This window comes from Microtus oregoni, unplaced genomic scaffold, assembly GCF_018167655.1.
Source record: "Microtus oregoni isolate MIOR12 unplaced genomic scaffold, Mior012 000057F_ref0000458, whole genome shotgun sequence".
In the NCBI taxonomy this organism is placed as follows: domain Eukaryota; kingdom Metazoa; phylum Chordata; class Mammalia; order Rodentia; family Cricetidae; genus Microtus; species Microtus oregoni.
In genome coordinates this window covers 2553155-2580494 of record NW_024543833.1, presented here as the reverse complement: position 1 = coordinate 2580494, position 27340 = coordinate 2553155, and the positions used below count along the sequence as shown (strand labels likewise).

Here is a 27340-nt window from a genome sequence, read left to right as displayed (position 1 = left end):
GGATCTTTCATAGGGGGAGTTGTCTCTTCTGTGAATTACTGATATTCTAAGTTGGGCACATGTGCTGACTATAGGCATCCTGTTTCCCTAAGCAAACGGGATGTTCTCATTAGAGCAGGCCAGCTGCGGGTTCCTTATCGCTTGGGGCCAGATGGCTGACCGGCTGACCACAGATATCTTGCCTGGCTTCTCCGCCCTTTGTTCTCAAGTCGAACTTCCCTGCTCTAATGTTACTTGTGTTGCTCCAAAGTTTAAGCCTGGCATTGCTGCTGCTTAGCTGTTTGTCTATACTGTGGGGGTCTTTCACAACTGTGCCCTAGACAAGAGCCTATTAGAAAATAACAGCGAAGTTTTACCTAACCTTTAGCCAACTGTGATATAGGATAAGTAATTTTGTACTTTGAAACTGTAATCTTGTTACCGCTTTGAGGTTTTTGTCTTTATAAACCCCTTACAATAATAGATGGGGTCCTTCTCCCTCCATCTGCTGTGTCAGACAGCGAGGTAGAGAACCCGCACTAGCCCGTATACAATAAATAAAACCTTGGTTTTTCGAAAGAGTGTGGCTCCGTGGTGGTCTTCTTGGGGGGGGGGGGTCTCAGGACTTAGGCACAACAGTCTGCAAGCCCCTAACATCATAACACAGCAGGGCAGAGGAGTTGTTGGGTCGAGCACACAAACGGAGTCAGCTGAAAGCAAAACAGGTAACCTTGGTCAGTTCACCATCCCCTCCCATCGGGCCTTTGAGCGATGATGGGTAAGCTCTCACTAGGTACCCTCGTTACCTGCTTGCACATCAAGACTCCTCTCCTGTTCCCAAGGAAGGAACCTGGCTAGGGTGCAGTGACCCTTGGAAGTTCCAGAAAGTAGTAGGTACCAATACTGAAGAAGGTAGTCCCGGGAACAAAGCGGGGGTTATCCCAGGAAAGCAAGTGGACAGAGACAAGTTCGGCGATCAAGTGCCTGCTATTTGTGGAGACAAAAACTAAGAGCGGGCCGAGCTGTCCACGCCCCCTTGTGTTGGGACAGGACTGTGCCTACGCTCTAGGGACAAGAGGGGTGGGAAGGCTGCACTGACTCGGGAAGCTGCTTGCGCAGGCGCACAGGCAAGGCAAGACCGCGCGGGCTGCGGATGTTGTCAGCGCGCAGGCGCCGCAGGTCCCTGGCAATCCGCGCGCGACCCCCCACCCCCGTCCCGTGAAGCCGCAGTACGCAGGCGCTGGAGCCTCCCCACTGAGGGCAGGCGTGTTAAGGCTGCACACAGGTGCGTGTCCTGGTGGGAGCCCCAAAGGCAGCTCGTTGGTTTCCGGTTCCGGGAGTAACCAACCGCCGCAGAGTCGGCAACTAGTGCCTTGGAGTAGGCTGCCGTGGAGGAGGAAGAAGACTGGATCGGGCGGGACGCGCGGGGCGGGATCCTCCCCATGGGTCCACGGGCCTAGCGCAGTGGACGCCCAGGGCCTCGTGTCCAGCTGGTGAGACAGCCGTGGGCGTGCAAGTGGAGAGAGTGCGCTGGGAGGCTGGGGAGGAATTGAGGTTCCGGACGCTTAGCAGGGAGACGCGAAGGGCCCTGAGCCCAGGAGAAGGAATGGCGTCTAGTCCTTGTTGCAGAGAGGACTGGGTAAACTGGGCAGAAGACAGGGAGGGAAGGAAGGAATGTGGTTCAGGGCGATGACAGCAATGTCCAGAATCTGGGAAGAGGATGGAGAGGAGTGGGAAAGATCCGAACGTTCAGAGAGGCGTCAGGTCTCCATGTTAACAGGAGGAACCGAAAGCTCATAGTGAGAAGAGGGGGCCTGAGACGGGTGACAGGGAGAAATAGCAGGGTTAGGTTTACAAGAGACTCGTGGAGGACGAAAAGAAGTAGCATGTCAGAAGACTGGCACGGGTGGTGTCGTCTTGGAACACAGACAAATTGAGAGACAGGTCACTGTGTGAAGGTGAAAGACCCTCAGAGAGGACCTTCCCTCAGGAGGAGACCCCTAAACCTAAGGGACAGTCCAAGACCAATGGCTGCAACGGCAAGAGGTTTTCTTTTTATTGAGAAGTGCACAGGTACCTGCAGGCGTCAGAGTCTATTTGGAAGACTTGCGCACCGGCAGGCTGGGTAAGGGTCTTTTTATAGGAAAAAGGGCGGCAGATGCATGGTTACAGGGATTTCATTGTTCAGTTTGAATGAGGCGATGGGTTTACTTGAGGACAAGTTCCTCGGGGACGTGAAGATCTGATAATAGCTGACTTGGCTCTATCAGGGCACATGTAGTTTTTCCCAGAACTTTTCATTCCCCTCCTAGGCCTGATGTCCGACCACAGATATCCTGTTTGGCAGCCTAGGAGTACCGACTTTACCTTGAACTTATACTTGTTTGTGTGAAAGCCTTGCAAAATGGCGTTACTGCAGCTAAGCTGGGGTCTTCCAAAGGGACAAGGAAGTTTCACAGGATAAGAGAAATGGAGAATGACCAAGTTAAGGAGAAGAGTGGCTATAATGGTTAGGGTTGAAAGGGAAGAGAAATCGTGGGTCAGAAATGAGGGGAAATAAGTATTGGAGAGAGCTCTTGGACTTAAGAAGGGAGGACACCAGAGCCTTCCAGGCTGGGGAATGTTTGATGTACAGAGGAGTTGGGGGCTCTCATTCATATAAACACAGCTAGACCACTGAATGACATTGGAAGCTCAGGTCAAGGGACGTTTAAATGAAGCTGAACAAGAGACATAGGAACCTCATACTCAGAATAGGAGGAACGAGTCTTCTCAGACTGGAAGAGTACTCTTCATGTGTGGAGGATGACAAAGAGGAGAGATGAAGTATTTCCTGTGCCAAGGAAACACATGTTCAGGTCTGGGCGCATATTAAAGGAAACACATGACTTTGGTGGCCTGGAAACAGGTGGCCACTTTGTAGACCCTCATTGTCTTCCAGACTCTACCTGTTTCCAATCCTGCAGGCTTCTCTTCTTTCCTGAAGCATCTATGGCTGAGGACTGGCAGGACTGCCCAGCCCTGGGCCCTGGCTGGAAGCGTCGTGAATCCTTTCGAAAGTCAGGGGCCTCTTGTGGACGCTCAGACATCTATTATCAGAGGTAATTGGTGGGCTGTGGACAGTGTTCAGTGCAGTCGAACCTTGTTAGTAGTTAAGCCATATACAGTATACAGGTGTGTTTAAATTTACACACACCTGTGTACTGTTTCACTACTAATGAGGTTAAACAGTATGGGTGGAGTTAAAGTCGTGCATGAAAGACCCCCAGAGTTGGGAGACTCTCAATCAAGTCTCGGGATAACACGACCCCCCAAGAACTCACGAGAGACCATCCTTGCTGTAATCACACGAGGTTTATTGACAGGAAACAGCGCGCTGGGGCGGAGACTTCTATCCCACGCAGGGGTAGAGGAGTTCAACCCCGAGTAGCTTGGAGAAGGGGTATTTAAGGGAAGAAACCACAACCCAAAGGGAGGGCATCATTGGAAGATTCCGAAAATACCAGTGATAATCACAAGGGGATAACTCCCCGTTTCTCAAGATTGTTCTCAAGATTATAATCTAACTTTGTGGTCAGCCAGTTCCTGGAACAAAGTCACTGAACCGGCTAACCTAGATTTTTGGTTCTACTCTTCCTGCTAGGGGGTCTGGATTTATCCTGGTCTTTCACATGTAGTCAGTCCTTATTAAAAAGAGTTTGTGTTTTCATAATCACCTATCCCTAATAAAGTTTATTTGACCAAAGCCAATATTCACAGTGCATTTGTGATTATTCATAGATATGCATGGGACAGTTAAAAATTTGAATTGTCTAGTGCTTGCCTTCCCAGTAAGTTGAACAAGAACTTTTTGTTTCCTTTGTACTGCAAATCAAGCATCCTTTCTGTGATCTATTTAGTGCCATATTTTTGTTGCCGAATTTATTGTTTAAAATGACTCCCAAATAAAGTGCTATAGTGTTTTCTAGTGTTCTGAGTGCAAGAGGAAAAGCATGTGCTTTGTCTCCTGTCAGATAAGCTTCCATGAATCGCGTTTGCTATCTATCCGCTTGAGTTACAGTGTTAAGAAGCAGAAATGGTCCATCCCAAAAGAGAAGAGGAAACTCGCTGAGATATGTGTGAGGCTGCTCTGGGAAGAACAAAAATTAACATCTAGAGTACTTGCCGAAGATTCAGGGAAGTTGGGAAAGCAGCTAAATGTGTAGATCCGTGAACTGCTGGCCAGCAAAGCACAGCGACCGGCAAAGACATACTAGCCAGCGCTAGGAAATGTGAACTGTTGTAGGGGCTCGTGCTCACTCGCATGTTTCAGAAGGTGACATGGCGTAAAAACTTGGGGTACAGGTTCTGTGCATCAGGTGTCTTCAGAAGAACAAAACCAAAACACTGGCAGACAATCCTAGACAAAACATCCTCAGAAGCCAGTGGCCCTTAATCATTTCCTGGTTCCAGAGTTGTTTTTAAGAAAGAAACGTTTCAGTGTCTTTAAGCAGAAGCACATAAATGAGATGTTCAGCTGCTGAAAGCTTGACAGACTTGCTGGAATCTACCCGTGTGTTTCCAGTGGGAGCAGTGGCTCTTGCTTCCTGAATTCTGGGTTTGTAGCAACTTCATAATTGCTACATGTAGGGGCTGGACAGATGGCTCTGAGGTTAAGAGCACTGGCTGCTCTTCCAGAGGTCCTGAGTTCAATTCCCAGCAACCACATGGTGGCTCACAGTCATCTAGGATCTGATGCCCTCTTCTGGCGTGCAGGCATAGGTGTGAACAGAGCACTCGTACCTAAATATATATATATAAATAAATGAAATTTTAAAAAAGAAAAAGATAATTACTACACCTAATGAGAATTGATTGTCAGTACCTCAACATTAAAGTTCATAAGCATTAGAATGTATTTGTGCTATAGCTGTTAACATTTCTATGCCCTTCCTGGTTGTCTAAGTTGCCATTTCCCTAGAATGTAATAAAATTTCTATAAAAAAGTCTATTATAACTTTTTTCACATATGAAATTCTATGAAAAATTTTAAATTTACAACTAATTGTCAAAAGGTATATATTTATCAAAATAGTAATTCGGTTTGTTAGTTTTATGGATGCTGGTAGGAGGTAAAAAAGTTTCTTACCATAGGATCATCTGTTTTTGCCATTTCCCAGAGTCCTAACTCCCATAGGATGACATGAAGAACATATGTGCTGCCCTCTGTGTTGGAAAGGCAGCCTGTCTGTTTGAACTTAGGTAATCATGTATCAGTATAATAGTGTGCTGCCCTTTTTCCTGGAAGGGGACCTTTTTTAAAGTTCCTTGTTTTTACAACGATAAGGTGGTTTGGTTCAGAGCTAATGAAGGCCTCTTAAAATTCTTGTAGACAGGAAAAGACCTGGAGTGCCATCAGTGTTAATTACTTATACTTTGTATTGAATATAGTTTCATTTTCATGTTTTAAAAAATAATTCTGTTACAGGCTTTTATGTTTAATTCTTTTGGTATGTGATACATAACGTATTAAGTACTGGGTATTTGTCTTGTGTTCATAGAGCCCTGGTTTAATTCCCATCACAGCACGGACTAAGTATGGTGGTACATTTTGAAATCCTAGCATTGGGGTAGAAGAGGCAGGAGGATCAGAAGTTCTAGGTCATCTTTACAAATGAGTTTCAAAACCATCGTGGTGAAAGTAATATCCCCATTTCAAACAAAACAACCCAAAATACATATTTATATGTTACTTAATATGTATTGCGTTGATTTTTATTCATACTTTCAACACTAATAGTGTTACATTTTGTAAGTATGTTTATGTGTCTTTATTTTTTATTTATTTTGAGACAGGGTCTCTTTCTCCATAGGGCCCCTGGCTGTACTGGAACTCATTGTGTAGACCAGGCTGGCCTTAAACTCACAGAGATCCATCCACCTGCCTTTGCCTCCCAAGTGCTAGGATAAAGGCATGTGCCACCACTACCCTGCCTGTTATATGTCTGTATATAATTACCAATAGTAATACAGTCTGAGAAATTTAAAGTGAATGTGGCCACACAGACTCAGGTGGTCTAATACACCATACTCTATACCTAAGCTGCATATTCATGGAGTCATACATTGCTCACTGGTACTAGTGCATTCTGGGAAGCATGTTAATTAATGATTTTTCATGTGAAAATCAGAGATTATAAAACTAGGGCGTGTGGTGTCATTAGACACTGTATAGTAGACTACCATGTGTACGCAGTTGGTTTTTGATGAGAGCATCACTGAACACCACATAACTGTATAGGCTTTGAATACACTCCAGTGCTGAACAAAAGTCATGAGAGTAAATCAAGCTCCAGAGAAATGTGAAGCCGAGAGATGTAGTAACCATTTAACTATATTAATTAGTTACTACCAGTCTAACATTGCAGTTTCACAGTATATTAGTTTTTTCATAAGTAGAACTCTAATGACTAAAAAATCGCGCTAAGTTCATAATTGAAGAATTGTAATTATTATTAATCAGTTATGTACTGTACATCAGTACATACATTACATGCTTGTTTATACTGACACCGCTAAAGATGCCTGAATAATGTTTTGTGTTACGATATTAAAGTTATTGCAGTATTGCCAGATAATAGAATTTTTCCCTGTATTATAATTTTTGGGGGTTACCTTAGGATCTGGGATGTCATGGATCAAAGTGAGTTTCACACTTGTATTATTTATTAACATTTGTTATGCATGCTTGTATTTATATTCTGTATTCCTGTTACTTATTTTAAGATGGGTCTTAGATGGGGGTCACAGGCTGAATCCAGACTGTTTCTTGCATCTCACCTGATCTGTGGAACTGTTGTGTGGGTGGCATGACATTAGTTCCGTCATGGTGCCAACTCATTCTGGTTCATTCTCAGTCCCACAGGCGACAAGATTCGAAGCAAGGTTGAACTGACTCGATACCTAGGCCCTGCATGTGATCTGACCCTCTTTGACTTCAGACAAGGAATCTTGTGCTACCCGGCTCCCAAGGTACTTCCCAATGCCGGTGTTCATACGCGGGCAACTCTGTCACCCGTGTCCCCACATTCTTCCTGTCTTCATCTCCAGACCCATCCCTTGCCTGACCCCAGCAAGAAGCAAAAGAAGCCTTCTAAACCAGCCAATGTTAAGAAGCATCAGGGTGGGCTGCAGAAGAGTGATGTCAGGAAGGCGACCCCGCGGGCTGAGAATAGTGCTGGCACTGACACAGCTCCAGCTTCATTACTTGTACCTGGGTGAGTGTTAGCTTAAGGTGAGCTGGGTAGGAGGTGAGACTTGGGACTGGGAGTAATTACCTCTGCTCTTTTCACTGTAGCCGCTGTGAGAATTGTGGAATCCGCGTCCCAAGGAATGGTATCAGAAAGCAGAGGCTCAAGACATTATGCGAAGACTGCCGAGGTAAGTAAGTTCCTAGGGATTAGGAAACAGGGACACATAGTAGACCCAGTGCCAGGCTAGGCTGGAGGCTCTATGGTTCATGTCGGGATGGAGGCTTTGGGCATACATGGAATTGGCCTATGACCTCACTATTGGCATAGGTAGAATGGTGAAATGTCAGTCAATCTCTTTCTTGACCTCAGTCCGAAATGATGGTCCTATCTCCAGGAATCTCAGAATGGGACTGTCTGAGAGCTGTCCCCTCCTATTTTATATTCCTCTCTTGAGCTGGGATTAAAGGCATGCACTGGCCGGTTTCTATGGCAACTAGTGTGGCTACTGGGATTAAAGATGTGTGTTACCTCTACACTGGCTGACCAGTGGGGCAGTTTTACTCTGATCTTCAGGCAAGTTTTATTTATTAAAATACAAATGAAATGCCACCACAGTGAAAGTCAGGGTTAAGGTAGTAGCTGAAGCCATGTGCCTGTGTCTGTTGCTTTGTTGCCATTTCTCTCATTCTCCTTCTCCCGCCAGCACAGAGAATTGCCTTCAACCGAGAACAGAGAATGTTTAAGGTGAGAATATGTTTTGTTGGACTCTAAAGCCCACTTACCAAGGAGGGGTCGCCCCAAGAGACCACTCTAACACCGCAGTTGTTGTAAAAGCAAGAGGAATTTTATTACCTGGCACGCCAGGGCCCCTCAGCCTCGGGAGGAGAACCTCAAGTGGCTGTTACAGGCTACTTTTAAAGAAAAAAACCGCAGAAGCAAAGGGGAAGTCCAGGAGTCATTTGTCAACTATTGTGACTGGCTCGTTTAATGATCAGCTAACTATAATTGGTCAATGCCATGGCGGGACGGCAGTTGATGGGTTGGTTGAGCAAGGAGGAACATCTGCGGGTCGTTTTTGCCCCAGTTCCAGGAACTGGGTCTATTCGGAGAAAAACCACAAAGGGATGGGAAGTACCTGGGAAAGTACCCGAAGCTCCAGTGCACACGTGGGTGATTTATCAGGTTCCTGGTTCCCAGGAGAGGAGGGGCAGTAATGCTGAGATGCCCCAGAGTCTTTCAGTGTCATCACAGTCTACAAGAGAACAGAATGGGGCAGGACCGATGGAGGGCTTAGCAATGATGACAGGTCAGCCGGGTGTTATAGATTGTTTCTTAAATAGATACCTGGCTGTTGGTTTGTTTGCAGATGCAATAATGGGAATTAGAGAGGGGTATCAATAGACATAGGGAAGAGTAGCATGAATAATAAAAACCCAGGGAAAGATATTAGATTCAGCCTGAAGATCAGAAAAGCAAACCAGCCGAGTCTCTAGAGAGCTCTTACCTCTATGAAATCTTCAGACTAAAAGAGTGAGTTCCTGTCTCATCCCGCTTTATATTCCTCTCTAGTGCTGGGACTAAAAGCGTGCACCGCCACCGCCTGGCCTTTATGGCTAACTAATGTGGCTTCTGGAATTAAAGGATTGTTCCACTACTGCCTGGCCTGTATGGCTGAGTAGTGTGGCTCTTTTGCATTCTGATCTTCAGGCAAGTTTTATTTATTAAAATACAAATGAAATATCACTATAGGAATGAATTTAACAGAGCACTAGTAGAAGGCATAGTAGTAGCCTTGGTGCTGGCAAACTAATCAGTAGTTTATTAGCTACAGTAAGGGGGCTAATGGAAGACTAATAAGTACGGCAAACATTTGGAAGGGCAGTGGCCCTGGAGCCCTCTCCCTAGGCCTCTAATCTTACCCCATCCATTTCTGACAGAGAGTTGGCTGTGGAGAGTGTACAGCTTGCCTGGTGAAAGAAGACTGTGGGGCTTGCTCCATCTGCCGCCTGCAGCTGCCCCGTGATGTGGCCTCAGGGCTCTACTGCAAGTGTGAGCAGAGGCGCTGCCTCCGGATTGTGGAGAAGGTGAGGCAGTCAGATGAAGTGGGCCAAGGCGCTCCTGGCCTTCAAGGCCCTGAGCCCCTACTTCACAACTCCTGCCCCCCCACAGAGCCGAGGGTGCGGAGTATGTCGGGGTTGTCAGAACCAAGAAGACTGTGGCTGTTGCCGATTCTGCCTTCGCCCTCCCCGCCCTGGTCGCAAGCGCCAGTGGAGGTGTCTGCAGCGGCGCTGCTTGTGGGTGAGTCAGGCTAGAGGTGCTGGTGGAGTCAAGGCTGGGGCAGAGCTCGTGCTGCTGTTAAATTTACCACCACTGCTGCTGTTTCTTCCTCCCAGTCTGGCTTTGCCTGCTTCATGTCTTATTTTCTTTTCTGCCCCATGTTCACCTCCTTGGTTCTGCCTACCTGCCTTTCTCTGCCAGCACTTTGCTCATCGCTTCCGTGGCCACCCTCAAGGATGTCACCAGTGCCCTCCCCAGGTTGTGGTTCCCCCTATTGTGAGTGCCTGACTGCACACTCCGCCTGACCAGTCAATGCATGCTTTTTGTACTCCCTGGGGCTCCTGTGTCTCTCTGGTACCACCATGCCTTAACTGTCCTTCGGCCTCTAGGGTAAACGTGACCGTGACCGTCGTAAGAGTAGCTCGAAGGTGGCTGCCCAACGTCACTCCCAAGCTCAACCAGTGCCTCCACTTCCTGCACTGCAGCACCCAGAGCCCACAGAGCTGGTAAGGCCCTGGTGGGCAGAGGGAAGGCACAACCCTAAACTTACTCAGGACCTGCCCTGACCCCAGCACATTTGCCTCTGCAGCACATCAGCGACCTAGTGCCCACATCACCTGCTGAGTTCATCTATTACTGTGTAGACGAGGACGAGCTAGTGAGTGGCCCCACCTTACCTGGATAAACTAGATGCTCCTGATGCTTATTTAACCCAAGGAAGTAGATGCTGTAATGGGGACTAGTAGGGAGTAATAGTGAGCGCTAGGATGGGAAAGAAGAGGGGCTAGCAATGCGGTGCTTACTGTCAGATGAACCAGCGTCAATGGCTGGTGCAGGACAAAGAGGCTGAATGGAGACATTCACAGGGGTGCAGGTAAACACGTTTGTGTAGAGTAAGTCAACATCTCTGGCAGTGATGAGGACTAATGGAAGGTCAGCCAAGTCCTGATGAAGTGAGGGCCAGAGACACTGTCCTGATCGCAGGTACTCTTCTGATAAAGTAATGGATCAGCCTCAGTCCTAATGGGCTTGGAGGCCAGCTGGCACAGTGGTTGCGGCATATTTTGAGGCCACAGATGCCTAGGAGAGTTAGCAGGCTGAGCCTCGTGTGTCGCTAGCTCCTCCATGGGGCTAGAGGAGCACCAGCACAGTAATACTGAGATTGGTGTTGAGGACGGCCTCTCCTAGTCCTAGTGACAGTGGCACCATTCCCCTCCACCCCAGCAGCCCTACACGAACCACCGGCAGAACCGCAAGTGCGGGGCCTGTGCAGCCTGCCTACGGCGGATGGACTGTGGCCACTGCGACTTCTGCTGCGACAAGCCCAAATTCGGGGGCAGCAACCAGAAGCGCCAGAAGTGTCGTTGGCGCCAGTGCCTGCAATTTGCCATGGTGGGTGGGGCAGGGAGGGTTAGGTGGATGGGCTAGGTTGGGCCTGGCCCACCCCCTTGTTTGGGAGTGGTGGGCAGGCCTGGTAGATGGGTGGGTGGTGTAGTGAGTCTTGTTGAGGATTAGCAGACAATGTGCTGGGGTGATGAGTTCAGCTGTACTGCCATTGCAGACAGGAGATTGACTAGCAGGCTTAGTGATGACAGCTCCCGGAAGCAGCAGATTCTGTGTGTGCTCTGATGGGATGTTAGCAGCCACATTGAGTAGGGCAGGGTGGGTATGGTCAGATGGCATCGGGTTGACCACAGCACCCAACGTTGTTCTCACAGAAGCGACTGCTGCCCAGTACTGGGTCAGGGTCTGAGGAGGGAGCAGGATCGCCTCCTTGTCACCCTTGTCGAAAGAGGCCTGGTTCTCCTCGACAGCTCCATCCAAGCTCCTCTTCAAAGGCCCCTTTGGCTGTGCACACAACCCCACCATGCCCTGCCCAGGCTTCAGCGAAGCAGCAAATAGGTAGTGGCTTTGTGCCGACCCCACCTGACACAGACCTTGTGTTTTTACGAGAGGGTGCCAGCAGTCCTCTGCAGGTGCCTGGTCCTGCTGCAGCTTCCTCAGAAGCCCCATTACAGGTAAGGATCTCCTCCCACTCTTCCAAGCTCCACCCAGCCTTGTGCCATGGACCTGAGACCAAGTCTGCTGCCATCCTCCCTTATGCAGGAGGCCCAGTGCTCTGCCCAGAGTTGGCTTGTGACCTTACCACAGGTGAAGCAAGAGAAGGTGGACGCCCCAGAGGAGTGGACAGCAGGCACAGCCTTCCCGACTTCTCCCACGTTGCAGTCTGGCTGCCCTGGCAAGGTTAGGGAGGTAATGGGTGCGCACAGGTGGCCTGTAAGCAAGGTGATAGAGAGCTGTGGTGGTGGGGCTGCGGGTGGTGATGGTGCGCATTCTGTTGAATTGTCCAGCATGTCCAGCAGGCACCTCACCTGCTCTGCTGCTCAGCTCCCAGGGGACTGAAACCCATTGAGGAATGGGAAAGGTTCACAGGCAGAGGTGGCATTTCTCAGTGATAAAAGGGAGGTCTGTCTGCATATATAATAATTATAATAATAATAATAACAACAACAATAATATAATAATAAAAAATACTCAGCCTGGCCCTGTCCTAACTGCTGCCCTTCCTCATTCTCCTAGGCAGTAGACCCAGACCTTCCACCTGTGAAACAAGAGTCCCCTGGCCCAGAGGAGGATAGAGAAGAAAACAGAGAAGATTATGTTTCTGCATCAGCCCCAGAGGAGGAGGAGGCAGGAGGGATTGGCACACCAGTGGTCAGTGCTGGGGATGTTCCCACCCTACCCTGATCTTACCTTTTCTCCTCCTGTCATACTGACCCATGATATGTTAATTCTTTCCTAGATCACGGAGATTTTCAGCCTGGGTGGAACCCGCCTCCGGGACATAGCAGCTTGGTGGCCAAGGTGTGCCCCATACAGTTAGGTGTGGGGAATGGGGTAGGTACCGGCCAGATATGGGCCCTGAGTTTTAAACCTAGGGTCAGCAATTTGATTGGGTGCAAAGGGACATAAGGACTGTAACCATTATACTGCACAACCAGTAAGGGTGTGTGTGTGTGTGTGTGCGCGCGCGTGCGTGCGCAGGTAGGTCTGTAAAGATTGCTCCTGAGACCCAGCCTGCTGGTATTCCAGGGCTCTCTTGGGGAAGAAAGAGAAGGACTGATGCTCCATGTTGAGATTTCAAAGAAAAAAGTGAGGCTGGTCCCCGCCTATGTAAGAAAATCCTTTCAAGGGTCAGACTTGGTATACACATTCTTACTCAGAAGATCACCATTTGTGGTCTTGAAGGCCCTTGATGTCTCCAGAGCCCTTTATTGGGTGAGCTGTCCCTGATGATGGGAAGAATATATGTCACACAGATGACATTGGACTTGCCTAGGCAGTGGAGTTGGTTTGGGGATTGGGCTTTAAGTGGCTCTGCAAGCTAAGCCTGTGTAGCTGTGTGATTTCAAGTATATTCCCCACTTCCTAGAGTAGCGTCTGTGGGTAAATTTGAGCTGTGTGTCCCAAGCATTTCCTGTTGAGTTTACTGTTTTGAATACTGTGTAGAACTGTCCCTGTAAGTCTAGTAACAGAAGTGAGGAGAGATGCCATTGTGGTGGTGGGAGGAGGACCACCCCAAAGATAAAAAAACAAAAACAAACAAACAAAAAAAAAACCTATTGGGCCAAGCACCTGGATTCCTTTGTTCCCATATATCAGTTTTAACTGCTAGAAAATCTGCTAGTGTACCTTGTAGATGGCAGGTGGAGATGACTGACACCCTGCCTGGCACACAGCTGTTGGGGCTTCCACTGGTGATGCTACTGCAGCCTGTAAGGCTTACCCCCGAGAAGATACAGCATCCCTGGCTTCCGGGAGCTCAGGATTTTCTGGAAGATGAAACTTTCCCCACTTAACAGAGAAGTGCTGTACTGTTTGCCTTTCTAGTCTGTAGAAGAAAGAAAAGTGGCTATAGGTGAACAAGGAGAAATGGATGCAGGTGCAGAATAGGAGGAAATGGTTTTGTGATGCTCTGTTTTCTACATGGCAAACCTCATTCAACAGACAGACCTGCTCCCTCTTCTCTAGGTCCAAGGACCTTAAAAAACCTGAAGCTAAAATGCAGTAGACTGGAGACTTCTGCTGACTGTAGGACTGAAGGTGATATTTGCACACCGGCTTTATGAGAAACAACCCTGATCTACCAGGGGCTGGGCCCTGGCCTGGTCGCAGAGCTTGTTTGTGAATCAGCTCTAAGAGAAAGACCTGCAAGCACAATCGAGGAACAGGCCTGCCCAGGCCTGGAAACTTAGAGGAAAGAAGCTGGAGAGAAGAGGAAGAATAGAAGGCTGGGAGAACGTCTGCTCCTCCAAGGATCTCAGTGTGATGAGAAGGTGGATGTAGGGGAGGGGAGGATATGATCGAAGCCACTACCAACAACTGAAGCCATCTTCATTACTGTTGGTGGCTTCCGGATGAGACTTGGCAGTGTGTCTGCACATTTTCTCAGGGAAACAGCAGTTGAAATGCTACAGAATAAAGGAGGAAAAGGCATTGTTTGGTGAGCTCCTCCCGTGGAGCCACTTACTGCACCCTCACAGTAGTCCTTAGGAAGACAGTGAGTGATATTGAGCACTTCTACAGGTAGGTAAACAGACTCAGAAGAGACAAACGTATTAGTGTCAAACAGCTAGTGTTGGTAGAGTCTAGAAATCCACCGGGCTATACAAGCTCTGTTCTTTAATCCACTAAACTGTTAACTGCAGTCTTTGTGCAATAATGTATATTACAATAACAGTTTTAGTGACTTTGAAAGTAGTGGTAGATTACTACGAAGAGTATAAAATATCCTTTACACCTTTGCCTATGCCTAGGCTGTGGGTGGATGGGGTCACCTTCTCGTCAGAGCATTGGTTCATGTAGAATCTAGGTTCCCTGAAGGCCCCATATGCTGCATAGGATCCCTCAGCCCCAAAAGTGTGTTCTTCCTCACTGCTGGCTGACAATTTGCTTGAGCCCAGAGAGTCTCACTTTAGCCAGAGCAGTGCTTGGAACTAAAGCTGTCAGCCTGGGCCGTCTTTTCCAGGCAGTATCTTCTCTCTGATGACCTTTGTGCATGTTTCCTGCCCTCAGCCCAAATGTTTGTTAGGAGGCTGAATGAGCTTATGCACTGAGTCCCGCCCAAGGGCTGGTCTTGGCTCAGCCTTACCTCACTTTCCATCCTTAAAATGCCAAAAAGATACAGAACTGGTTACTTAGCCAGGTTTACGGGGCCAGGACTGAGTGCCTCGACATACTTTGTGTCCTGTGTGCCCCCCTTGCTTTAGCCTAGTCCCAAGCCCTGCTGCTTTAGGTAATTCAGATGTGGATTACTCATTTCTTATTTCTAACTCACAAGGCACAGCTCTCTGCTACCTTCTACTCTTCCTTTGCCTTGCTTTGCCTAATTCTATCCTGGAGTCATACTGCTTTTACCCCCTAGAGCATACCACTTGTCCCTAGTATTCTGATCATTCTGACAGTGATGTTCTAAGGGTAACATCTTGGTTGGCATTTGACTTGTGAACAAAGATTCTGATTACTATGTGTATTGACTAGGGTACAGTCAAAAGGTCAGAACCACTGCAACAAAGACTAATGTATGTGTTTTAGGGGAGTTTTGGGAGACATTTTACATTGTTTAATTTTGGGAGATAGTTTAGTAGCCTCTAAGACTGTCAGTTGTATGTAATACTTGAGCTCAAAATATTCAGGACAGGCAGTGAGGAAGGGAAGGTGGATGGACCCATGGGAGCCCATGAACAAGAGTTGGAATTCAAGATGGCCTGAAATCCATGTTAGTGTCTCACCATCTCCCGCTTCGATGATGTTTGTGTCCTGAAGAAGAAGCTAGTAGAAGTAGCATCTGGCCTAGGACTAGATAAGCTGAAGGAAGATCCCAGGGAAGTTGTAGCAGCTGGAAGCCTGGCTGTAGGATTTGCTGTTTCCCCATACCAAGGTGAGACAGCAGATTAATGACTGCTTGTATGAACTGCAGTATGCCTGGTATTCGTGCACCAACTTCTCAACAGCCTGCTGCTGTTTCACTTCTGCTAATCACAATGTTTCTGTGAATTTTCTTAACTAGATGTCTATGGGGAAGGATTCTGGGAAGCATAGTCTAGTTCAGGTGACATATTAGAAAGCCACCCGCCATGACTCAGCTCCCAAAGGTCTCACCACTTACCCAAGGATAAGCTGAAAATGTAAAGCTGAAGACCACAGATTTCATGATGGTCCCAGCAAAGAAAGAAACCCTGTCAAGCTCCTCCATAACAATCTTGCTGGTCTCAGAGCTGTATTTTTGTCATTCATCCAAGTATGGAAAACTTGGCCCATAGTTATCACTGTACATGATACTGAGATCCAAAAATGCAATTTTATAAAATGCATCAATATATATTACAAATGATAAAAAGATCTCCAGTTTTTTATGGACTTTGATGCTCAGAATATAAAATCTAATATACTATGGAGAAGCCAGTCCTTTTTCAAGATGCGTGAGAAGTTGGAAACAATTATTTCTATTTCTAAACTGTTCTATTTTAAAATTATTTTAAAACAATTTTCTTGTTCTATTTATTGGTTTTTATGTTAGTGATTCTTTGAGGATTGTTTGGTGGTGGGAACAGTGTGGACCGCTGTGGAAGAATTGGGATAGTGGGTGGCAAGATGAAGATCAGCTCTGTCATTTCCCTAGGCTTCATTCAGATCAGGGTGCTGCAGGCTGAGGCACTGTGCTGCTCCTGATCCACCTTATAGTCCATAAGGCTCCTCCAGGTCCAGGCTGGTTGAGACAACCATTGGATAGATTCCAAAGCTGGTGCCAGGCACCCTGGGGCAGAGCCTGCACCAGCTGTACTTCCTGATGTTGGAGAGCCCACTTCCATTCTTCAGAGGATGGTGGAACAGTCTAAGCTGAGTCTCCTGACCAGGATCATCACCTAACTGCTCTGCCATTGGAGTGCAGGATGGCGGTGTGATGCAGCTGGCTACCTCTAAGGCTCAGCTTCCCCAAATTCACAAACAGGACTTCTGTGGCCACACAGATCTCAAGGGTGTGGACCAGGCAGCCCCAATTTCTGGGGTCTTTCACAAACCCTGCTCAAAGGTTTCTTCACTTCTGCAGAAGGTGTGTGTGCTGGGGGCGAGGGGAGACCCACCTAAAAGTCCAACACGTAGAACCGCTCAGATGAAGGAGGTACCTCTTTGGACAGGGAACCCTGACAGCCTCTTAATTTTTTTTCTTTTTTGTTTGTTTCAGGCTACATAAGCTGTTAGCAGTAAATGAAAATGAGTATTTTACTGAGCTGCAGTTGAAAGAAGAAATATTGTAGGCGAGAAAACAATTATTAGGAGAAGAAAGACATTCTTTTATGGCTGAAAAGCTGAACCCAGAATTCAGGAAATGGACCCCAAGTCTAGAGATGTACCGTATAGAAAATCTGAAGTGGCTGGGGGGTTACAAATAATTAAGCATGCTAATTTGAAAAAACCGACCTTAAGAGGTGTATCCATGAGTCGCACTACAACTGGTAGTGTCCACCAGTAACCTTGTCACTGCCCCTCCCCCTTCTGCTTCTGTTATCTCCCCCCTCTTTAGAACAGGGGTACCAAAGTAGCATTCATAATTGGCTCTTGAAAATTATAACTCCATCTTACTATTAATGAGAACTACAGCTCCGGTCCCCAGGACTATCCAGTTCCTTGGACTGTTGCCAGTTTTGCCTGGGATCCTAATTCTCAAGAATTGAGTAGCTGAACTTGTGAGCCACAGTTCAGATCCATTCTGATTGCTCCATTGAGAGTTTTTGTGTTCAACCCAGTAAGATTACTGCCCCACCAGTACATCTGAGCTGCCTGCTTCCTGTGTTCACCCGAAGTGTAAGCTGTTTTCTGTTGAGTGCCATAGAAGACTTCGCCGTACTGGTTGTGTGGCTCTATATATAGCACTTGGGCTATATTGGAGCCCTAATCGACTTCACTGTAAAATAATGCTAATGATACCTTCAGTTCTTTCAACCTTGTAAGATTCTTGTCAATCTCAAAGGTTGTTTCTGAAAATATTTTGCAAATTGTAAAAAAGAAAAAACCTACCCAAGCATAAGGTTGCCATGTGATTATTACATCAAGATTAACTTCAAGGTGGTAGAAAGTTTAACCTTTCTTATGCTTTTAGATCAATTATAGGCAGGCGATAACTAGCAAATTCACTGGATTGTGTTTTGACTCATAAGTTAGAGAGGTTTTTCTTTGTTTTTCTCCGCCTCTGGCGAGCCACAGAGGAAGAGAAGGAGGTGGGGTGGAGGAGTTCCTGCCAGGGCGGGGTGATAACAGCAGAGTGACCAGGGACAACTTCCGCTTGACCCGCCCACCTTCACTAACTGCGCGGGGAGGGGTGGCTCACCATGGCAACTGGCCTCTGCATTGTGGAAGCAGACTACCCTGGGCTTGGCGGTTCCTGGTAGTCACCATTCCAAGGAGACTTGAAGATGTACAGCCAGCGGTTTGGCACTGTCCCAAGGGAATTTAAGGGTCCCACTCCCAAGGCGGTGATCATTGTAAGTACAGGATATTTGTGCGGGAAACCTAAGACCTTTTCCGTCTCCTGGTGGAGCCTGACCAGTTCTTTCACCTGGGAAGCAGGTTCCGGAAGCAGCGGGCTTTGGGGAAGAAAAGGTTGCTGCTCGCCGATCTATCATTCCGCCCACTTCCACCCCATCCTTTTCCACTCCAACCTCCAACCACAATCACCACTGGGGATCTTGGTGTTTTTGTTTTTCCTTTAGTATCCCCCAAATGCCGTGAGCTTGGGTGTGGGAGCATTATGGAAGGGCACTGGGCCAAGAGGCTGATTCTGGATCTGAACTGGCTATGGTTCAACGGGACAACTTTGGGATGGTCTTGTGACCCTATGAAAATAGTCTATAGAAAGGGAATTGGGCTTTGAATGTTGTGTGTGATAGTGGGATGTTCCTGTGCCGGCTAAATGCGTGGCTGGTGTTGGACAACATTGCTCCTACAGACTGAAAATAAGCCAGTTAGTTGCTTCCTACAATGGACTGGTACGGGTTGCCGATAAGAAAGGAATTTAAAATGAATTTTGCTAGCAATACAGACACTCTCTTCCATGCATATGTTTTTTTTTAAATTCCTGAATACTTGTTTCTACAGATTAGAAAATCAGTCATATGTAATCAGAGTTATGGCTGGAACCACTACTGGGTGTATAGTATTAATGGGGGTAAATCCAGTGACCCCCTTCATTAAACCCCCATCCACATGGTGAAGAAACAGCCTCCTCCTAAATAAGCCATTAAAAGTAGGTAATAGGTTATGTTTACTGTGGTGGCAGCTTGTGGAAGAAAGTAAGATTTGGGCTAATCAAGAATACAGTTGTATTACGGCCCGTAGGCGCGTTCCATATGTCCACTGACAGAACTCCCTCTTCTCTAGGTCCTAGGACTTTAGAATCTGAATCTGGAAAAAAGTAGTCTGGAAACTGCTGTGGGCTTTCAAAGCTCAAGATAACTTCATGGACAACAGAATCAAACACTTTTGGGTCTTGTATCTCAATGCAGCATTTGGGATCCAGGCCATTTGTTGGCGACTATTATTTATGCTCATAACCCACAAGAAACAGGGAGAAGAAAAACAGACTGCTGTAGCAGAAGCAGGCCACTAAATACTGTGAGCTTCCAGAAAAGAGGAGGAGGCAAAAGAACCAGAGTTGTTTCTTCTTCTCTGGTGTCTAAGTAGGTGACAAGAAACGAGAGGTAATTGATGAAGCTTGGACCCTCAGAAATTCCATAGGAAAAAGCAATTTTTTAAAAAGGTGATGGAGTCAGCCACTAGCACATTCTTTTTCTCATTTAACAGATGAGAAACCCTAGAGTATAGGTCAGAATCAAGCCTGGATGGGGGTATTGTTCTTTAAAATAGGAACCTGAGATGCTGTCATAGCAAAGTCCTTCCTTGATCTTCTTTTGGTGTCCTAGGAGGGTTAGTGTCATTATTGTAGTTGCTAGCCATGCATGACTTTTCCCTTCTGGAAATGTGTTAGTTGAGAATGCTCAGAGTCACATATTGAAAAGATAATATTCTGGATATACTGGATAAATAAACTATATCATCAAAATTAATATTCTATTTTAACCAGTTCAATTGCAAGAAAAACTTAAGTTGTGTGTCTGTTTTGTATTCTATTTCTATTGAACAGTGTGGGTTTTGGTCAGTGACAAGCCTGTTCCTTGACTGGCATCACTTTTTTCCATTTTAGACAACTCAAGGTCCCACCTTCTTCATCCAGAGACTGGGAACTCAGCTAGGCATGGTGGCACAGCCTGTAACTACAACATTTGGGGGGCAGAGGCGGATGATCAGTTAAGCGAGCACTTGAGCCAGCCTGAGCTACATGACACCATGTCTCAATGCCCCAAGCCTTCCAGGGCTTCCAGGTCTAGCTACCACTCATGCTGTTTCTCACCAACTCTTCTTGCCCGCGTTAGTCAAAGTGTACCTCAGGTCTTGATTCCTGTCCTGACCGTTGGCAACCACCGCGTCTAGCTGGCCTGGGTGGTGTTCTCGGTCCACACACATCTACCCGAAGCCTAAGTTCTTTCTGTGTCTCCTGCCCAGTCACCCTGCTCTACTTCACTATCACAGAATCCGCACACATAAAATACCAGGAATGTTAGAGAATAGTAGTTTAATTAGTTGACTCTAGACTCCAAATCATTTTGATGTGGATTTCTACTCTCGTGATGCACTTTCTACTCTCCTCTTGGGTTGTTTCCCGTTTCATCCTGTCAGCTGCACCTAGGTGCCTCTTTGTGTACCTGAAGCATTTCATCAGTTTTATCTTTGGATGGATGCTGTGTTTGTTTCCTTTGAATGCTTTACCACAATGACCAAACCCCAGTATCTGGTCATTCTGGCACTTATATTCTAAATATAACTCAGCAGAATGGATCTGCCTTGTGCTTTCTGGGTTTATTACTATGAATGAGCACCCATGTGCCACACCTCACCAAAGATGACTGGATAAAACCAGTCATAAGATAAGACCATTGATTCCTTGATGGCACCAGGAGGTACAGACACTGCATCGAGACCACCCAGAAACACTGTTCACTCATTCACATTGAGAGGCTAGCAATGATAAAGATATAGCTAAGGAGATTTCATTTGGTGTGTTACTATATAGTCAAACTGCATGCACACCTCCAGCTTCTGAGTGACCATTGTGCAAAGAGAATACATTTAAAGAAACTGAACTATCCCTAAAATATCTATAACTGTCGGAGACCAGCTTCGACAAGGATACCACTTACCAGGACAGGGGCATGGGGATTAGAAAAATAAGTAAAGAGAATGAAGACTCTAGTGAAAATAATAAACAGAAGCATAGGATAGGGAGTTCCAGTGAATACTGAAAGTTGCCCACATTTAATTTCCATTTGCTTAAATACCCTGACCCCAAAAGTTAGGAATAAGATAAAACTGCATTAACATGATTCAAGGAATGACCTCACCAGCTGAAGGGCTAATGGCTACATTCTTAGTTAAAATTCTGTTGCCAGAACAAGACAAAAAACACTCATACCCTAGACCAAAACATTCTGTAAGCAAACCACTTCTTGGGTGAAATCCATAGTTATCTCCCTAAGAGAGTAGGAACCCAGTTGGAGCCTTAGACTTTTGTTTGAGATAGGTACAGAGCTACTTCTTAATACCAGAAATACAAAGTCTGGATGTTAGCCATACCTGTTATTTGGACTGTAGTCAATTCCCTTGAAGGAACAGAAATAAGTTTCAATTCTCTGGCCTTTAGTCAAAGTAGAATGACCCCATACCTATGGGTCCTGTCACATAGCATAGGCCTTTCATTCAAACTTTCAAAAACAAACCGAGTAAATTTCTAGTATCAATCCCCTCTTCCATCCTTCTTTTCTTTCTTCATTTTTTTCCGTTTTGGTATTTTACTTTTACAATTTAGTACCTGTATAGTTAAATTTAACATGTATAGTTAAGTACTTTATCCATCGAAAGTATTTTGATGCTAATAACTGATTAGAAAAAAAATGTGTGCATAGTAAGTCACAATAGCAGGTTTGAGAAGACCCCTAATTCTTACTATCCAGGTTTATACTATCTGAAGCACTTTGAACATAGAACTCTGAACATAGTACTCATATCTCTGGTTGATTAAATATTTCTAGAACCTGGTCTGTTAAATTTTTATCTATCTATCTATCTATCTATCTATCTATCTATCTATATCATCATCTATTTCTATGTATCTATGTATCTATCTATGTTCTTTGAGAGTATCTAGTTCTATGCCTGTTTTGCTTGTATTTACCCCAACGCTTCCCATATCCACTCCTCATTCCATACCCACCCAACTTGTATCTTCCTTCTTTTTTGTTGGGACACACAGAGATGTGAGCCTGTTCCACCTTGTCTAGCGGTCAGAGAGTTTGAGCTTATTTTTGTTCTTTCAAAGTTGTTGACAATAAGTATGGGTATACACCCTGACTTAGGGTGTGGTTATTTGGTGTTTTGGACATTAAGATGATCCATAGAGGTGGATCTGCTCCACACTGACAAAAGGCCAGAAAATTCAATCATAGTCTTGTGCTCCTTCATTTAAAATTGGAAATTTGACATAGGTAGTGGCTGCCTATAGGATACTTGGTCTAGGGTGTGTTCACTGAACATTCCTGCCCAAGCATCAAATGCCTTACTCAGGAAATAATGGCTTGATGTCTGAAGTACTGAAGCAAGTAACTGATTTGGTTGTTCTTTGTGTCATATTAAAGCAGTATTTTTCCTTCTTCCCTCCTTTTGTATTGGGGTATAAAAGCATAAGAAAAATGAATGATTTCCCTTCCTGCTAGGGGTCAGTTATCTAAGGAGTGAATGTCATGGAAGAAGTCTCTAGTGCCCCATAAACTTGCTATGGGGCCCGGGGTGGGCTCCTCCTTCCGTTTTCCAACTGACCAGAGCACAGATGACCATCAGTGTCTGTCTTAGACCGACATTCATTAGACCAATGATGTCCTTTCCTGCAATGGGGGCACAAGCCAGGTTGCTTCTTACCTGAGGCTCCATCTGGTTGTCAAGGGTTACCTGAAGACAGGTCTCTGGGGCGGTTGGGACATTGTTTTTTATTTTTTTATTTATTTTTTTTTTATTTATTTATTTATTTATTACGTATACAATGTTCTGTCTGTGTGTATGTCTGCAGGCCAGAAGAGGGCACCAGACCTCATTCCAGATGGTTGTGAGCCACCATGTGGTTGCTGGGAATTGAACTCAGGACCTTTGGAAGAGCAGGCAATGCTCTTAACCACTGAGCCATCTCTCCAGCCCCGGGGACATTGTTTTTTAAAATGCCCAGCTTGTCCACAGTTAAAGCAGGACTTGGGCTGTGCCCCAAGACCGTGACACTGCAGAGCAGCGGCCATCACAGCCCTGGTGATATGGTCTTGGTCAATTCCTTACACAGTCTGATGTAATCATTCAGCCCTCCTCATTGCCGGTGAGGATGAATAGCCTCCTGACAATACTTGTTGGCATTCTCATAAACTTGTTTGATAACTGGCATGGCGGGCATTTAACATCAGGGAAAACCCTCCTGCTAACTGTGAGAGCCAATTCACAAAATCTGAATAAGGCTCAGACGACCCCTGCAGCACCTTAGATAACTGACCCCTAGCAGCCTTGTTAGGCAAGGCTTTCCAGGCTCTTATGGCAGCAGTGGCAATCTGAGCATACACCCCAGGGTCATACATGACTTGCTAATTAAGTGGAGCACACGGTCCAGCGCCGGTGAGCATGTCCACACTTCTATTCAGGTGCCCTGCAGCAGTGTTCCTTCTGGCCGTCTCTACAACTTTCTTGCTAATCAGACATCCAAATCAAATAATCCCCTCCACTAAGTACCGCCCTACAAAGTTGCATCCAATCACTAGGAGTCAAATTTTGATCCATGTAGGATTCCACCAAGGCAGCGGCATAGGGAGCATGCGGCCCACAAGCAGTTATGGCCTCTTTAAGCTGTCTTACATCCTTAAACTGAAACTGCAGATGTAGTCTCTGCCTATCCCCTGAGGATCCACAGTTTCAATAACAGGGAACACCTGGATATTTCTGGACTTAAGTTCTGCTAATTGTCTCCCCAACTCCTCTACCTCTCTCTCACTAGCCAGAGGGTCAGCTGCTTTGTAAAAGGGGTTCTTTCTCCTGGGGCGAGGCAAGAAAACGGACGCAGTCCCAAGGTTGACTCGGAATCACTACTATCTGAGATCCGAGCCTCCCCAGGCTCCTTCAGCTCTTCTCCCTCTAGATCTCCTTTGCATGACGCCAGGTATTCTCTGTCTTGGACATCCTCCAGGATCCTAATGCCTTCCTTAAGATGTTCCTTGACGCTATAATTTTTAGTAAGTATAGACTTTTTAACCAGCCTCCATAGGAAAAACGTGGCAATGGAAAAGGACTCCAGTCCCTTTTTTCTCAGTTCCTTTTGTAGGTCTTCCTTAACATTTTCCCGGTCATGGTTGTTCAAGGTGTCTGCCTGTAGAAACCATGGACTAACCCTACCTAGGGTTTCCAAGAATTCTTCAGCTGTTTTTCTTTTAATCCCTGTACCCTGCTTTTTCAGTAGTACCTGCAATTCCTTTACGAGAGCGGACTTGGAAGAATCCACACCCATCCTTACAATTCACCCTCTCACCTTCTCACCTACTCTTTCTTACCTGCTAGCCAGCCTTATGGATGGTGTCCCTCAGAGATGTCCCGAGTTCCCGATCCCAGTGGGGCCTTCACCTTTGGTGCCTATACCACCTGGAACCACAGTCGGGCAAGGGCCTGGGGAGGAAAGAACACACAGAGACATGAGTCACTCTTGGAGCAAGAATGCCCATTTTATTGTGTTCCCACACAGCTTATATAGGACTCTCCTTGACTAATGTCCAAGCCCCCAGCTCTGGGGATTTTCCACTGCAAGCCCACCAGAAATCACTTCCTTGTTATCAGGAACTCATGAGGGTTCTGTGCTCAGAGCAGCTGCAAACATAGAAAATCAAGTTGTTTACTCCAGCAGGCAAGAGGTCATAGAAAGTTTAGGGTCTGAGGGACTGCAGCTTTCAACACCCCCAATTTATCCCCAATAAATACTCTGCCCCACTACTGCTTGAGGTGTCCTCTGCTCCATAGATGCATCAGATGGATGAGAGACCTGAATTCAAACTCACAATTGAAGGACTCTGTGTTTGTATGGGATCTGGTCTCTTGGTGGTCTTTGGGGATTTGGACTTTGGGCACAAGAGGGATACACTCTCAGAGTAAAGTTTTCTCTCTCTCCCAGCAGCTAACAATTGTTGCCATTCACTCGCAGCTAGTAAGGGGATTGTATGCCCAGCTTCCCTCTCTGTGCTGGGATGTAGTCTGGCTTGGGCTCACACATGTTCTGTGCAGTTACAATCACTGTGCAGCTTCCCTCCTGTGTCCAGAAGACATTAGCTTGCCATTCATTGCCTCTGGTTCTTATACTCTTTCTTCCCACTCTTCTGAAATTATCCATGAGCCTTGGAAGTGGGTAGGGGGCTTGGGTGCAGCGTACATGTTTCCTTTTGGACCAAACATTCTACAGTTTCTCATTCTATGTACTTTGGCCAGTTGTGGGTGTCGGGTGTCTGTATTAATCACAATCCACTGCAAATAGAAGCTTCTGGGGAGGGTTTGAAAGACCCTCGTTTTCAAGGGTGGTGGGAGAAATCCCCAAACTCAATAATTCAGGCCAACAGATGCAATCAGCAAGAGGTGTCTTTATTGATTACACAGATGCCTGCGTGTGCAACAGCAGCTTACGCCAACTGCACACCCCAGGCAAATTCAAACAGCCATATTTATAGGGAAAAATGACTACATAAGAGGGTAGTATAGCACAAGCATTTCATTGGCTCTCAAATTGGCGGGCTTAGCTCACCCTGGGGACAGCCCCATGTCTATTCTCAAATTTCCCCGAAAAACCATAAAGCCAGATAAAACACCCTGTAGCAAGTTGACAGTTTAGATAGAATGTCTTGGGGATAGAATATTCCCTCTCCTCAGTCCCGAGAAACCACAAAGCTAGATAGAGCACTCTGTCTCTCTCCTTAGCCTAGTCAGTGAGTCTGCAACCCATAGATATCCAGTTTTAGCATCGGCTGGGGGGGGGGTAGCTAAATTTCAGCAGAGTTTAATATAGTACGTGGGCATGGGGGTCTTTCAAATATGGGAATTCTTTCAGGTTGACCTGGTAAAAATATGCAGAAAGGGGTGCAAAATGATGCTCAAATTTTTACCTTTTTTTAAAATTTTGTTTTTTGAGGCAGGGATTCTCTGTACATCTCCAGCTATCCTGGAACTCACTTTGTAGACCAGGCTAGCCTTGAACTCACAGAGACCCTCCTACCTCTGCCTGCTGGGATTAAAAGTGTGTACCACTACCACATAGCTAATTATATCTACTTTTAGTGAAAGGAATTTTTAAGAAAAATAGATGATCTGTAACTCATGATTCAACTTGCTTTTTTATGATGGTGCAAAACTGATAGGCATTTAGTAGGTTGTGCTTTAAAATGTGAATTTGGATTGTTTTGTGGACTAGTAATATATAGTAAGGTTACTCTTAAGGTCTTGGCAGGACATTGAGATGAAGCCTACACCAGGCTCAAGAGAGATCCTGAGGCTGAATAACAGATACTCTACAGTGCTTGGTATGCTTGGTAGATTACGTGTGTAAAATGCATCATTATTAACAGTATCTCCTGTTTACAATTGGGTAATCAGAATACACCCTATCAAAAACCAGAGACTCTCCGTATTTGAGGCTGATTAGATGAATATCAAACACAGGGAACCAGACAACTTATCCCTTAGATGCTTAAGCTGTTTTTCGCTGTAACAGCAAGATGTATGTGTGTGTTGCCCTCTTTTAAAATTATTGCTGGTTGTTTTGTTTTGTTTTGTTTTTGTTTTTTCGAGACAGGGTTTCTCTGTGGCTTTGGAGCCTGTCCTGGAACTAGCTCTGTAGACCAGTCTGGTCTCGAACTCACAGAGATCCGCCTGCCTCTGCCTCCCGAGTGCTGGGATTAAAGGCATGCGCCACCATCGCCCGGCCAAATGATTACTGTTTTAAGACACAGTTGTCGTTAGGCTGCAAGAGCAAAAGTTCCCTCAGTCTTTCATGGACTCTTTCAAAGCCAGGAAAGGAACTTATCTAAATCTCTGTCCCTCTAAAGAACCCAAGATTCAAATGCTGTGGAATTCTGCTTCTCAGAGAGGCTGAAGAGCAGGTAGCTCACTTCCTTTCCTGGCATCTCTCCAGAAGCTCTTGTGGGCCTCCGAACAACCCTTCCCCACCTGGCTCCTCTGAACCACTTTCTGTCAGCTAGTAGCTGACTCAGCCTCCTGACCTTAGGCGAATTTTATTTAATCAAACACATCTTTTGCATCATTAAACACATGTTCTGGAGCATAAATAAAAGTAACATGCCTTAAAATATTCTACAGCACACAAATTTTTTTTTTATCCACAGCCAAGCTCTTGATTTCTGCCTATTGTGAGTGACAGCTGTCATTTGTTTTCAGAGGGCCAAGCCTCCCAAGGCTCAAAAGGCTGAACAACATCTGAAAAGAATCCAGCGCAGCTACCACAAGTATCACACTACTTTGGCTTCCATTAAGTCCAATGAGCAGGATCGCCTGAGAGTTGACTGGATCCAGCACAATGACCGCAAGCACTTTGACAGTCTTGTGCAATCAAGAGTCAAGGATGCCATGCAAGGCTTTATCATCAACACCGAAGAGCGGCGGAATAA

General features: G+C 46.1%; 2 protein-coding genes across 13 annotated transcripts in view; both read left to right on the top strand.

The window, feature by feature from the left end:
* The first annotated feature begins 1244 nt into the window (after positions 1-1244).
* Mbd1 (methyl-CpG binding domain protein 1) lies at positions 1245-27136 on the top strand. 12 transcript variants are annotated; one of them, XR_005973121.1, is made up of 18 exons: positions 1245-1472; positions 2946-3080; positions 6876-6990; positions 7069-7235; positions 7316-7398; positions 7915-7955; positions 9149-9295; positions 9381-9509; positions 9690-9764; positions 9878-9994; positions 10078-10146; positions 10713-10880; positions 11207-11506; positions 11595-11732; positions 12069-12203; positions 12292-12353; positions 13521-14075; positions 27111-27136. XR_005973121.1 is itself a non-coding variant. In XM_041639149.1 (17 exons), exons 2-17 carry the CDS (start codon positions 2971-2973, stop codon positions 13558-13560), a joined length of 1896 nt encoding a protein of 631 aa, XP_041495083.1. In that variant the 5' UTR covers positions 1245-1472; positions 2946-2970; the 3' UTR covers positions 13561-17557. The 12 variants fall into 12 exon arrangements, 11 of the variants coding, with proteins under 11 accessions (XP_041495083.1, XP_041495084.1, XP_041495088.1 ...); XM_041639149.1 differs by lacking the exon at positions 27111-27136 and having other exon boundaries at positions 13521-17557; XM_041639150.1 differs by lacking the exon at positions 27111-27136 and having other exon boundaries at positions 12292-12386; positions 13521-17557.
* Positions 17860-27340, top strand: part of Cfap53 (cilia and flagella associated protein 53) — a 34315-nt gene continuing 24834 nt past the window's right edge. Inside the window, exons 1-2 of the mRNA XM_041639161.1 lie at positions 17860-18031; positions 27111-27340. Of these exons, the coding sequence (XP_041495095.1) occupies positions 17963-18031; positions 27111-27340 (299 nt within the window). The 5' untranslated portion in view covers positions 17860-17962. The remainder of the gene's footprint in view (positions 18032-27110) is intronic.

Bases quoted from the DNA above. Each gene is read 5' to 3' on its own strand.
- Mbd1 (XM_041639149.1), top strand. From the start codon at position 2,971: ATGGCTGAGGACTGGCAGGACTGCCCAGCCCTGGGCCCTGGCTGGAAG. The intron at 7,236-7,315 runs GTGAGTGTTAGC...TTTTCACTGTAG, and splicing joins GCTTCATTACTTGTACCTGG to CCGCTGTGAGAATTGTGGAA. The intron at 10,881-11,206 runs GTGGGTGGGGCA...TTGTTCTCACAG, and splicing joins AGTGCCTGCAATTTGCCATG to AAGCGACTGCTGCCCAGTAC.